General features: G+C 55.3%; 1 protein-coding gene across 4 annotated transcripts; it reads right to left on the reverse strand.

Moving 5' to 3' along the window:
• Window positions 1-235: 235 nt before the first annotated feature.
• Window positions 236-7,123, reverse strand: Igsf8 (immunoglobulin superfamily member 8). Of its 4 annotated transcripts, none has more exons than XM_076862351.1 (7): window positions 6,918-7,123; window positions 3,586-3,963; window positions 2,497-2,958; window positions 1,717-2,124; window positions 1,077-1,490; window positions 673-803; window positions 236-487 (listed from the first exon to the last, which is right to left on the reverse strand). In XM_076862351.1, the coding sequence occupies exons 1-6, from the start codon at window positions 6,964-6,966 to the stop codon at window positions 688-690; spliced, it is 1,827 nt and encodes a 608-aa protein (XP_076718466.1). In that variant the 5' UTR covers window positions 6,967-7,123; the 3' UTR covers window positions 236-487; window positions 673-687. The 4 variants fall into 4 exon arrangements, with proteins under 4 accessions (XP_076718466.1, XP_076718469.1, XP_076718468.1 ...); XM_076862354.1 differs by having other exon boundaries at window positions 3,586-4,044; XM_076862353.1 differs by having other exon boundaries at window positions 3,586-5,798.
• Window positions 7,124-9,218: the final 2,095 nt, after the last annotated feature.

The raw sequence follows: 9,218 nt of genomic DNA on the forward strand, positions 1-9,218 counted from the left end.
CCCCTCCCCAAACAGGAGCCCCCTTAGGAGTTGGCTCAGCACTGACAATTCAGGCAGCAGATGGGACCCAGGTGTCTCCTCCTGGGGTGGGTGACAAGGCCCATGGAGGCCAGATGGTGTTTATGGTGGGAAGAGAGGCGTGGTTTGTCCAGGTTATCAGCCCCCAACAACCTCCCTACTGCATACCCCAGCCTTTTACAGCCTCATGGCAGGAGAAGACACAGCTAGGCCTGGATTTTATAAAACAAATTTATTCACATTTTAGAAAAACTAGTTCAAGGACATGGAATAGCCTTTTTTATAAGACCAAGAACAGAGGCCAGAGGGAGGAGCCGGGGCAGGAAAGTGTGGGGCATGGGGTCATGTCTCCCACTTTGCATGGGGGTAGGTCAAATAAATTAAAGGAAGGGTGGCCAGAGGGAGAGGGTATCCGGGCAACCAGAGGAGGACTTGGAGCTGGCTGGAAGACAGTTGACACCTGCAAGAACTGGAGAGAGAATGCAGCGTGGACTGAGGACAAGCCCTAGGTGCAGCTCCCTCTCGGCCCTCGCCCCACTAACAGGATCCTACAGAACCACGCTGGTTGCTCCTCCTCCAGGTGGGGCCCAGGAGGAAGCCACTCAGCAGTTTGGGGAAGCCTAAAGAAGACAGGGCTAAGGTTTCTTCCCTCACCTGTGGAGCAAGGAATCACCGTTTTCGAAGCCTCTTCAGGAAGCAGCAGGTGATGGTGGCAAGAATGGTGGCGCCAGTGACTAGGGCCACTCCTGTACCCACCAAAAGGGGCACAAATAAGGTGTCCAGAGCTGGGTGAGAGAGGATGGCTGTGTTCAGGGGGAGTGCCATCGTTCCCCACCCTCCGTCACATTCTCGCCTTCAGGTTCTCTGGACTCACCCCCTACATGCACAGAGAGTCCTCCCTGCTCCCTGCCTGCCCTCTGCCATGACACAGATGGGCACACAGGGGCTCTTCATGCGAAGTGATAGCAGCAGGAGGTTGGGAAGATGGAAAGGGAAGAACAGGACAAGGGCTGGGAGGAAGCAGAGGTATGGCAGGTGGAGGGAGGGGAGTCACTCACCATGCATGTAGGGGTAGACTGTGACGGGCCCTGAGCGGGCACTGCCTGCCTGGTACCAGCTGTAGTCAGCATGCTGCACCCAGGCGCTGGGGGCGCAGTGGTACACACCTTCGTCCTCAGGCCCCAAGCTGTGCAGTCTCAGTCGATGGCTTCGGGGACCCACCAGCTCCACACTGACAGGGCCTCCACCTGGTCGGACCCCCAGCTCTGCCACACCATCCTGGTCCACACCGCCTACCAGCTGGGCAGGGCCAGAGCTCAGCTCCCCATCCTCTAGTCGCTCCACCCACCAGCTGGCAGCCAGCCGCAGCCCTGGGGGGCCGCCACGCACAGAGATGTTGCACAACAGGGATGCAGTCTCCCCACGGTACACTGTGCCCCCTGCTAGCCATGCCACAGCCTCCAGTGCCACTCCTGTAAAATGAAGGACATGGGATCAGAGAGCGAAGAGTCAGGATTTATGGTGTCAGGGTTAGTGTTGAAGCAAGTATCCAGAAAACTCTAGGTTATTCCCACAATCCTGATAGAAGACTGAGACTGAAGAATGGCAACAGCTAATGAACTGGGATAGGGGGCACAGAAATAGAAGGAAAGGGTCCTAGAAGCCCCAAACCCTGCTGAGAACACAACTCCATCTCACCTTCCTCCCGTACATGCACAGGAAGAGGCCGGGAGCGGGCACTGGCTGCTTCTCGAAGCCGAGTCCCAGACCCTCGAACGTAGGCTTTGGCGAGACAGCGATAGGTACCCGCATCCCCAGGCCTGGCAGCCTCTAGCCGTAGACGGTAGGTTCTAGATGCCACCTTCTCCATGGCAATGTGCCGGTCCTCATAGCCAGGGCCCAAGCTGCCCACGCCTTCTGTGTCCAGCTGGGCTACCAGGCGGCCAGGCCCGGGTGCCCCTGCAGGGGCCATCTCCCAGCCCACAGAGTAAGCAGCATGAGGGCCTGGTGGGGGCAGTGCCCCTGACACATTGCACAGCAGTTCCAAAGGTTCCCCTGGGCCAATCCAACGTTCACCAGGCCCCACTGTCACTGCCAACTGGCTAGCTGAAACATGTGAGGAAGAAGGGCGTCTCAGAGGCAGGGACCCAAAGGCACCTGATTCCCCACCTATAATTCCTTCCTGGATAGCAACAATTTGCAGGCCTCCTGTCCACCCTTCACTTGGTGTGACCATCTCCCCTGCCCAGAGGCCTGAATCCTGCCCTTCACCCATGGCCCTTCTATCTCCATGCCCAATTTCCAAGTAAAGAAAATCTGTCATGGGTAGAGAGGAGAGCAGTGCTAACAGTGGGGCTCACCCTACGCAAGACGAAGAACTCATGCAAGATGAGTTCCGTGGAGTCAGGCAATGATAATCTACTAACTCTGGGACCCCACTGAGATGCCCCCTTCTGTGACAAGACGTGTAGCACTCACACAGTGTCTGCACATCCACATGGGCCAGGACAGCCCTTTTCTCTGCAATCTGTGCCCAGCTGCCATCAGGATCCTGAATCCACTCAGCAGCAGTACAGTGATAGGTGCCTGCATCTCCGGCCTGGGCGCCCCCGACCACCATGCAGTACCGATCAGCCCCTTCCTTGCCAAGCCGCAATTCCCCTGCAGCTAGCCGCTCAGCATAGGGGGGTCCAGCCTCCACAGCCAAATTAGACCGGAGTCCCACCACTTCCTGCAGAGTGGCTCGACCCACTGGAGCCTCAGGTACAGCTCGTCCAAAGGACACAGCCAGGTGTGTGTGCTTCTCTGTGTTTGTCCGAGCCAGGCAGCCCAGGGCCAGCTCCTGCCCCTCGTGCACCGTCAGGCGTGGTGGTGAGGTCGGGGCTTGGCGGCCTCGTGGCCCTGGGGGAGCAGCAGACACCTGCAGCATATCTGGAAGAACTGGAGAGGACAGCTGGCATGAGGGAAGGCTGGGAGCTGGCTTGTTACTATTTCCTGTGTACAATCCATCCCCTGAACTGTCTGAGCTCCAAAAGGCAAAGATTGCATGTTATATTATTTCTTTTGTAACTCAGTGGCGCCAAGCACAGTGCTGGGCACACCAAGGCGCTCAATAAATACTTGTTGAATTTCCTAGAACCAGCCCATTGCCTCTCCCTGTTGTGTTAAAGACTGGCACCTGTTTGAAATACTTGGAAAACTAGCCCTGTTTTCCTTCTCAAAGGACAAACTTAAGAGCGTAAGAATATCCCATGGCATAATTCCTACCCATCTATACTTTTCCCTCCCCACATCTGGGTCCTGGACTCTCTAGGAATAGAGTATTCAATCCATCATACTTCCCCATCCAATCCAAGAGTGGGACTAGACAGTGAAGGACACTTACTCTTCTCCCAAAAAGTAGTCTGATAGAAGAAAAGCAACGGACTGCGAAAAAAGAGATCTACGTTTGGTCCCACAACAGCCAATGACTCATTGGGTGACTCTGAAGTCATACTTTGGTCCTTAAGTTCTTCAAATGCAAAACCTGAGGGTGAATATGGCCCATCCCATCCCAGTGCCCAGTACCTCTCAGTTCCACTTTGCCACTGTAGCTGCCCAGGTATTGGGCATCTGTGGAGGGAGTGTAACACTCGTAAATGCCAGCATCCTGGGCCTGCAGGCGGGCAATCTTGAGTACCACGGCATCACCCTGTAGACGCTGCACCTGCACTTCACCAGCCGCCACACGGGGCCCAAACACAGCATAGGAGAATCGTGTATCCCTCGTGCTGATGATGCCCAGTGCGGCCTCTGGGGCCTCAGGCCTGTACAGGAACCACTCAAAGTCCTGCTGGGCAGGGCCCTCATAGCCACTCACATTGCAGGAGATGGAGACAGCTGTGCCAGCCACTCGGTACAGGGGCCCCATGGGGACCAGCACCTCCCGGGCACAACACACGACTCCTGTAGGGAAAGGCAGAGGAGTAGGAGGTATCTAGGTCCCCATTCCATGTCCAAGACCACCAGCACCATTCTTGACCCTGACTGTGAAAGGAAAGGAAACCCAGAGAAGGTTGGTACACAGAGGGCCAGCCTCTGATCAAGAACAGGGAAGGGATGCTGGGTCTCAAGAAAGTGACACAGGCCCAGGTTTGCCTTAGAACTCAAAAACATCCCATTTCTGGCTGGCCAGAAACAGAGCACCTATTAGCGTCTGATCCCCTGACTTTACCCGTCTCATTTCCATGTAGACCTTACCTCTCCTACCCCATTCCCCACTTCCATGTCTGCTTCTACTTTTTTAGGACTTGGTCAGGGGAGCCTTCTGGTTCAGGAATCCTGAGACCTCCTTTGGTGGAGGGGGTCCAAAAAATATTGCTCAGAAGGGCTTTTTGGCTTATTTGCTATGTCACCTAGGCCAGACAATGGAGCCAGTGGCCCTCTCTGGACAGGGCACAGACCCAGTCCAGTTCTCATCACACAATGCCCTCCCCTCTCCAGCTGTGCCATGAGCTCACTGCTTCTCCTACCCCACAGAGTTGCCAAGGCAGCTGGGGCTTCTGCTGCAAGAACCAGGCTCTGCCCTGCCTGGGGCAGAAGATTCCCTCCCCTAGTGCCTGCCAATCTTCTGGCTAGCCCAGCTGATATACACTGCACCCCCACCCCAACTCCCTAACAAAGCCTTCATTTGCATATGATATGCATCATTTACATATAGCTCCTTTTTTTTTTGGAAGGCCCTAAGCCCCCAGAAGCCCATTTTTTCTCCTCTACACCAGACTCCATCCTGTCCCAGGAGATAGCTTAGACAGCCTTGGATCACCCAACTGCTTCCTTCTCTCCTTCACCTTTCCGAAGCTCCTATCAGATAAGATCACAGAACCCCAGGATGTAAGGAGGTTGCTTTGCTCCCAGCTTACAGATGAGAAAAATAAGGCAAGAAAAATACAGTATTTTGATCAATATCCTGCTATCCCGGAAAGTCCTCTGCAGAGGGTCAAAACCAGGGAGAAAGATGAGGAGACTCCAAGGGGAGGCTCCCAAAGGGACCTTACCAACCACAGTCATTTCCAGGCTTCCCAGGGGTATTCTAGAGCCTTTCTGCTAGGATTGTAGAAAAATACCCAGGGGTCAGCTCCACCCTCCAGCTCTAGGCCCCTTTCTTCTCCCTCAGGCTGAGTCACGGGGAGAACACATGGTCAGTAGTTAGATAGGCCACAAGCTAGCAGGAGGTGGCTTTCGGGCCCATCCTCATCCCCAGTGGTTTGGTCTGGAACCAGTTCCTTCCTCTTCCAGGCCTCAATTTCTGCACCAAAAGAGAACTGAGAGTTTCTACCTCTGACAGCCAGCTAGCAGCTAGTGAGGGTGTGGCTCAGGAGGACCCAGCTCCAGGCACATTTCATAATCAGGGTGAAGGCAAGGCAGTCAAGCAGATATCTTCCCAGGTTGCCTTAGGGCAGATTGCTCAGGAGGCCCACTCCCACCTTCTTGGCTCCACAGCTGCTGATGCTTGGAGATCCCCATGGGAAAGTCACCCCCACAACCTTAGGAAATCAGCTGCTGCTCAAGTTCCCTCTCCCAGCAAGGTCCTCTCCCCTGTACTAGCCAGGAAAGCAGAGACCTGCTTCGGAATCAGATCTGGGTTCAAATCCTGGCCCCAACACTCACTAGATATGCTCTCTAGAGCAGGTTACTTCATTTTCATTTTCCTCATTTGTGGATGAATGACAGCGTCACATGCAGTGGGCACTCAGATCCCAACAGACTCCTGTCTCTCTGCACCATCCCTGGGCTCCTCCCTGCTCCATGGAAAAGGAGCAAGCGCTAGGCAACCAATCCCCACAGCTCCTTCCTCTTGGTACACGGAACTGCCTCTCCACACCCCCACCCCCAGGGCCCCAAGGAGAGGTCTCACTCAGAATGTGAGGCCAAGGGACCTGCAACAGGGGAAGACTGCACTTGGCACCACTGTGTAGCTCAGGGCACCACAGGCCTCTGCCTGGACTACAGAAGCTCTGGAGTCCCACCCACCTCCCTTGCAGCACTCTTATTTCAAGGGCTTCAGTCTCCTAAAATCTGTACATGTAGTTTAACTACCTCCATGCCACACTCTTCCCAAGACAACCTCCTACAGGGAACCCTCCAGTTCAGGCCATTGTCACTATCCCAATGCATGGTTGGTTCCAGTACACTCCACCATGAACCCACCCCAGAGACACTGGGAACTTGGAGATCTCAGGATCAGTCTCTTTGAACCTGGTCTCTTGAGGCAGGGAAACTGGGACTTGGGGGGGGAGGGGTCTCACAACAGGCCAAAGTGCTGTATGCCAGAGGGGAAGAAGGGCACCTAGGAACTCAACCAAGGGTGGAGATGGGGGCAAGGGAGGGAGCCTCAAATGATGAAGTGTATGGGGAGCAATTAGTGGAGACTTACTTCAAAGATGTGGGTAGAACCAGCCTCTGGGCCTCCAGCCAACTCTGGGGCAATTATGAAGACCGTCGGGCACTGCCCACACAGGGCAGGCACCCAAGGCCAGGCCTGGAGCTGAGTGTGAGACACAACTGAATCGCACCATTTGGACAAAACGACCCCAGCAACTGGGTCTGCAGGCTGAGAAGTAGGGCCTGCCTCCGAAGACCTGGCGGTGCCTCGGGCAGCACCTCCGTGGGTCCTCACTGTGCCCCCCACCCACCCCGGCTACGGAACTAGCCCTGGGGAACCCCTTTTCCGCGTGACTGGTTCGGCGGGCTGCCGCAAAGGGAAGCTGGGCGCCAAGCCCGGGGAGACTGGAGACACACCTGACGGAGAAGGGGGGGTTGCGAAGAGCTCCAAAATGCTGGGAAGGCGGGCCCGGATGGGCGCCGGGTGGCCGGCACCTGCCTTGCGGTGCCCAGGACAGGGCGGGGACCCAGCTTACCCAGCATTAGCAGTAGCAGCAGCGTCGGCTTGGGACCCGGGGCGCCCATCCTGCGCGGCCGGCTTTAAGGAGGCTCCGGGGGGCTGCGCGGGCTCTGGAGGGCTGGGGGTACGGGGGGCGCATGCCCAGGTGGGGGGCAGGAAGCGGAGCAGCGAGGCGTGGGTGCGCAGAGCCGAGCGGAGCAGGAGGCGCCAAGTCCCCTCCCTCCCCCCTTCCTCCCACCGCTTTCCCTCCAGCCCTAGGGAGCTCGGGAGACCGTTCCCGCCCCGCCCCAGCCTCGGCCCCGCCCACGCCTCGGCCCCGCCCACAGCTTGACGGGGCTGCGGCCCCGCCAGTCTCCAGCCCTAGCCCCGCCCCAAACAGGGCCCCGCCCATACCCCGCCCTCCTGAGGCCCGGCCAGTCTCCAGCCCTGGCTCGGTCCCCGCCTCAAGATCCGCCCTCCTTAATCCCCTGACTCGGCCGGACTTGGAATCGAGCGGTGGCTCCGCCCCAGGCCAGCGGCGGGCAGAATTGGCCACGCCTCGCCCCCGCTAATCTCCACCCACCCCCACCGAGACCTCACCCCGCCGAGCACCTGTGACGCCGGGAGTCGGGTGCAAGCTCTCAGAATCCAGTTAAGTTCTCTGAGCCGCTAGTCATCGCTGCAAATCCTGCTGATTTAAGTGGGGGTCAGAGGGACAAAGGAGCTCGGAACGCGAAGGGTTTGGGTCCAAGAGTGCTTCAGGGCCCGGAAGGTCATGGGAGACCTGTTTGCCAATCCCTCAGAGGGCAAAACCAAAGGAAAATGTGCTGGACAAGTGGACCATTCAAAAGCCGTTTCTTACTGGCTGAGGGATCCTGCACCAGTTGCTTAACCTCATTCAACCACAAATTGAGCTGAAATTGTTGACATTCACTCAAGGGGTTACAGTGGTGATTAATTGAGGTAATGTACACAAGCTGGTTGGCACAGGGCAACTAACACGAAATGGGAGGGGGTGTTTTGTTTTTGAATTAATATTTAAACTGCTTTCTAAGTAGTTTAGTTTTAGTTTAGACCTAAAACTTAGGGGAATTAGCTGAAGAAGTTTCTATATTAAGTGACAAGAGATGGACATAGCCCTGTGTTTGGAAGTGTGGGACCTGCCCTGGACATGGTGGAGGCATTCTACCTAGGTTCTTTGTCTTTCCCTGGACTCTGGAGCAGATGGAGAGTGAGGAGGGTCAGGAAGGGTGAAGCAGGTCTGCAAAGACAAGGCTGTCAAAGTGGCCCTGGATTGTGACCCCAGAGCTTTTCCAGCACCCTTCACCCTCCACCCTGCTACCTGTCTCTTCTCATCCCCCTCCACCCTTCTACTTAGGTGGCATCCTTTACAGACTAGAAAACTGAGGTCCAGAGGCAGGAAGTGGCACAAGCCAAACCATACCTGCCTTGACTGGTTTCTTCAGATCCATTTCTCTAAATCATCCCCAGTCCCTGTTAAGCTGTGTGAAAATGAAAGGCCCAGAGAGGCATTTAGAGGAAAACCATTCTCTCCCTTTAGTTAGAAACTGAATGGATTTAATGCCTTCCTGATTATTATGGTTTGACAGATGTTAAGATACCATTATCATCATAATAGATTTATGGAATGCTTGCACAATAAGGGCAGTACTCAGAGGGGTATGATTTCTTGCCTTTACAGTCTGTTTTACAAGATGGTGTCCTTTAACAAAAGAGGAACCTGAGGCTCAGAAGGGTTAAAGCATCTTGCCCAAGGCCACACAGCTTTCAAGTAATCAAGGCCTGACTTGAGCCCAGGCTTGCCTGTCCCCAAATCTTTCTATACTGCACTGTCTCTCCTTCCAAGCCTTTTTCTATCCTGTTACACTCATTCATATACCAAATACTGATTGGGGAGGCCTTGTGCTAAACAAGACAGTGCTTTGATAAACAAGGTCAAGGCCATCTTGGTCCCCTTCCCTCAGGGAAAGTAGCCATTGTGTTGCAGGGAACATACTGTAAACAAATAATAACCAAACCTCATTCTGGGCATTATGAGGGAGTTCTTCAGGGATCTGATATACTAGTCCTCCTCCCATGGCTTAGGACTGGGAAGGAGCTGAGAGCAGGTAGGGATGGAGGACCAGAGGACTTGAGGCAAAACTTCTTCCACATACCCCTCCCGCAAATGTGGGTTCCAGAGGTGGCCAGCAGGGGGAGCCGACAGCTCAAGACTGACTCGCCCCTCAGCTGCTTATGTAACTGGAAAAGCTGGGGGAGGAGAGGAAATGGCAGGCACGAGGCTCATCACACACACAGACGCATGTACCCGCCGTAA

Source organism: Callospermophilus lateralis, chromosome 7, assembly GCF_048772815.1.
Source record: "Callospermophilus lateralis isolate mCalLat2 chromosome 7, mCalLat2.hap1, whole genome shotgun sequence".
NCBI lineage: Eukaryota > Metazoa > Chordata > Mammalia > Rodentia > Sciuridae > Callospermophilus > Callospermophilus lateralis.

What these genes read in the sequence shown, in the direction of transcription:
- Igsf8 (XM_076862351.1), bottom strand. Translation starts at nt 6,966, where the DNA reads ATGGGCGCCCCGGGTCCCAAGCCGACGCTGCTGCTACTGCTAATGCTG. An exon ending in GCTGCTACTGCTAATGCTGG is followed by an intron (nt 3,964 to 6,917) that starts GTAAGCTGGGTC and finishes CTTTCCCTACAG; the next exon opens with GAGTCGTGTGTTGTGCCCGG. An exon ending in TGTGGATGTGCAGACACTGT is followed by an intron (nt 2,125 to 2,496) that starts GTGAGTGCTACA and finishes CACATGTTTCAG; the next exon opens with CTAGCCAGTTGGCAGTGACA.